The 3,790-nt window shown below is 31.3% G+C and overlaps 1 protein-coding gene across 1 annotated transcript; it reads right to left on the reverse strand.

Annotated features, from left to right (window-relative positions):
• Positions 1-751: 751 nt before the first annotated feature.
• LOC107900402 (uncharacterized) lies at positions 752-1,500 on the reverse strand. Its single transcript, XM_016826016.2, has one exon. The coding sequence runs from the start codon at positions 1,415-1,417 to the stop codon at positions 974-976; it is 444 nt and encodes a 147-aa protein (XP_016681505.1). The 5' UTR covers positions 1,418-1,500; the 3' UTR covers positions 752-973.
• Between the last annotated feature and the right edge of the window lie 2,290 nt (positions 1,501-3,790).

The raw sequence follows: 3,790 nt of genomic DNA on the forward strand, positions 1-3,790 counted from the left end.
CACGAGGGCGCGATTTCACAAATTCTTATCAAACAGCATCCTGCTAGAAGCGATTTTATACTATTTGCTCAGAAACGTCGATTTTATACTATTTGCTCAGAAACGTCAACTCGAAATTATTTTTTCAAGACCTACTGTAGCAAAAGTGCATACATGTGGGCGCGACTTATTTGTTTACTTTTTTCTCCAAAACCCTAAAAACCCTAAACCCTAAAATCCAAAAACCTAACGTGGGAAAAACGGGCAACTCGCGTCCCCCGTAACGCTCTACGTTAGGAAATCACGGCCATGTCAGCGCGCTTTGCTGACGTGGCAACAAATCGCCCCCTTGTGGACGCGATTTGTTGCCACGTTAGCAAAGTGCGCTGACGTGACCGCGATTTCCTGGCACGTCCCCTGACATCGCGGTAACGTGGAAGCGATTTTCCCGAAAATGGCCTATTCCGGTAAATAATAAAATACCGGTCCCATTTCGATAAATTTATAAAAAAATTAAGCTTTTATTGGTAAATTGGCCCTTTATGGAATAATTTATTTTTGCAAGATTGTGTGTTTTTGTAGAAGTTATTTTCTTCAAGATTAATGAAGTGATATCTTCAAACATGTGATGGTTGGTAATTTTTTTTTACGAATTATATAAAAATATCAAGATATATAACCTGATTAATCATGCAAGAAAACAACTAAGATAGAGAATTAAATTTTTTGTTTTAATAAATAGAATTTAATTTCTATAAATTTAAAATAGAAAAGCTAAATCAAATAGTTTTTTTTTTCTAATTTCATTGCTAAAAAAGAAGGTTCATAATTCATTACATGAAGGAACTATTGTTTCTATTCATTCCTAGCTAGTGTTATTTTTCGCTACAAAAAAAAAAAATAATTCGTTCCCTTAATATCCAAACTAAGTGATTGGTAAAAATATTAAGTGGGAGAGGGATAAGTGAAAGTTAAAAATAAATTAGTAAAAGCTTCATTTGCTCTGGTCCTCATCTTCAAAAGCTTCGACCGGAAAAGTTTTGGAGAGTCCCGATGAACTAGAAAATGTGATCTTAGTGGGGTCATTATCATCGATAGAAATATCAGAAATTGTAATCCAGATCATCATCTCCTTTGTTTTGATACCCGTCAGCCTCCGCATCCGACGATCCTCAACAAATGCCGTCACCTCTGTTTCATATGCTACAGTTTTCCCGATCGACTTGAATTTGAATTCCGATTTCTTCTGCTGTCTCAACCAGAGGAAGCCGGTGATGGAGTTGAACCCCATCTCATTCAGGTCGTTCATAGGCAGCAGTCCTTTGGGCAGACGAAACTTATCGAACAGCTCCCGCGCCTTTTGATTGCAAAGAGCCTCCCCATTGTAAATTTCAGCCTGCTCTCGGTGACTGTCTATTTGGGGCGACGGTGACGCCATTTTGCTTTTTCCGTTTTAACCTCCAAACAGCATTCCTTATATATATCGGGGAGACTGGAGTGGAAGAAAGGAAAGAGAATAGAGTGATATGCATGAGAAATATGGGAAGAATTGGATTTTGTTTTATTTTTCTTGTTAGTTGTTAAAAGAAGGTCAAAGTCAAATGTTTTCCTATTTTTACTAAATATATATATATATATTTAGAAAATATGTGTCTCGTTGTTGAAGTTTAAAAAAGTCGAGTATGGATGTGATGAATTTTCGTACTAAAAGTATGGAAGATCAAAACAAATATAACTGCCTACTCCTCTTATTTTACCTACTTAAACCCTCATCAATCAATAGTATTAATAAAAGGAAATGCTATTTCTTTCTTTCTTTCTTTTTAAACTCTTAAACTTATATTATTTCTCAAATTACTTCAATATCAACTTTACTATTGCAGCAAATTGTCACATTAGCAATTAAATACTTTTTTTTTAAATATATTTTTATACTTTTATAATAATTTTTATTTTTTAAAATTAATTAATTGTTGACGTGAAAATCTATGTATAATTTCACAAACGAAGCATTAAAATAATTTTTTTAAAAGTTAGAAGACCACCTAAATAAAATTAAATTATTCATTAGACTTTAACTATAAAATAGAGGCTTAAAGCCTTAAATACTGTCTACTCTGGTCTAAATTTGATATCTAATTTAATTTTTTTATAAGAATGTTAAAAAGAATGTGACACCTAACATTTACGAGTGAACAAAATTCGATTCGATTCTAAAAAATCGAAAAAAAAATTCGAATTTCGAGTTAAACGAATCGAGTTATTCGAGTTAATCGAGTTATTCGAATCAACTTGAATTTTTTTTCGAATTTCGAGTTTGAATCGAGTTGAGTTTTCAAATTCGAATAACTCGAATAATTCGAATAATTCGAATATCAAACTATAATATTTTACAGTTTTACCCCAAACTCCCAAACCTTTTTATTTTTCCCTCAAAACTTTTACTCCTTCCCAGTTTCTCCCCAAAACTTTTACTCCCCTCCCCTCCCAACCCCCCAATCTACCCAAAATCCATTTCCCACCAAAATTTTACTCTCCCATTTATTTTTTCTCAAAATTTTACTCCCAAAAACCCTCAAAACCTTTTATTTTCTCCCAAAATTTTTACTCCCTCCCACTTTTCCCCTAAAACTTTTATTCCCTTCCCATCCCACCTCCCATCTACCCCAAACCCTCTCCCCTCCAATATTTTTTAATATTTTCCTTCCAAAATTTTACTCCCCCTATTTACTTTCCCTCAAACTTTTATTCTCCAAAATTTTTTATTTTCCCCCTAAACTTTTACTTCTCACCCTTTACCCTCAAATAAAAAATCAAAATTATCCAAAAAAAATTCACTAAACATAAATAGTAATAATTTTATTTATATCTACTATTTATATTATTAAATTAAATTTCACATTTTATATTATTTATATTATTTATATTATTGAATTGTTTAGTCATATTGAATATTTATATTAAAATTGAATTATTAATTATGCCATAAAATATTCGTGTTAAAATTTTATATTGGTATCAATTTCACATTTTATTTTTAAAATAACTTTTATTTAAAAAAATCATATTTTTACATTTAATATATTTTTTAATTCCAAAATACATAGTGACAAGAATCTGAAGATATTGAAACAACTAACCAAGCAAAGAAGCTAACCAATATATAAAAAATTAATAAATAAATTATGAGGTGACAAAAGTTAATAAAAAATTTGATTAAGGTGGACAAATTTTATTACGATGGGTGACAGTCGTTACAAGGACCCAAAATTATTTTTTAAAATTTAACTCGAACAAATATATTCGATTCGAATTTCATCTCACTCGACTCGATTCGAGAAAACTTCAAATAAAGTTAGGATGATAAAATGAGATTCAAAAACTCGATTAACTCGAAAATTTTCGATTCGATTCGATTCGATTCGATTCGATCGAATGCTCACCCCTACTAACATTACCCGAAAGTTTAAAATAATATAATTTAAAATATAAAATATAAAATATAAAAGTAGTTTGTATTAGCAGAAAAGTATTCTCTTCCCCATCATTGCCGAGTTTTGAAGAAAACAAGATTTTCATCTCTTCAACACCAAAGTGTAAGGGACGCATAGTTAAGACATTGTTCCTAACATCCCCATTAAAATCTGCAACATATTGTCCCAGAAAATTATTCGGTTTTTCCCCTGAGCAGCGCTCCGCATAATTCTGTAGCCAAATCAAGAAGAAGATGAGGAAAAAAAAAGCATGAAAATGCTAACAACCTCATCCCCACCTTGAACTATAAAAAAATAAAAAAGAAAAAAGAAAGCAT

The sequence above is a fragment of the Gossypium hirsutum genome, chromosome D06 (assembly GCF_007990345.1).
Source record: "Gossypium hirsutum isolate 1008001.06 chromosome D06, Gossypium_hirsutum_v2.1, whole genome shotgun sequence".
NCBI classification, from domain to species: Eukaryota; Viridiplantae; Streptophyta; class Magnoliopsida; order Malvales; family Malvaceae; genus Gossypium; species Gossypium hirsutum.

What these genes read in the sequence shown, in the direction of transcription:
- LOC107900402 (XM_016826016.2), bottom strand. Translation starts at nt 1,417, where the DNA reads ATGGCGTCACCGTCGCCCCAAATAGACAGTCACCGAGAGCAGGCTGAA.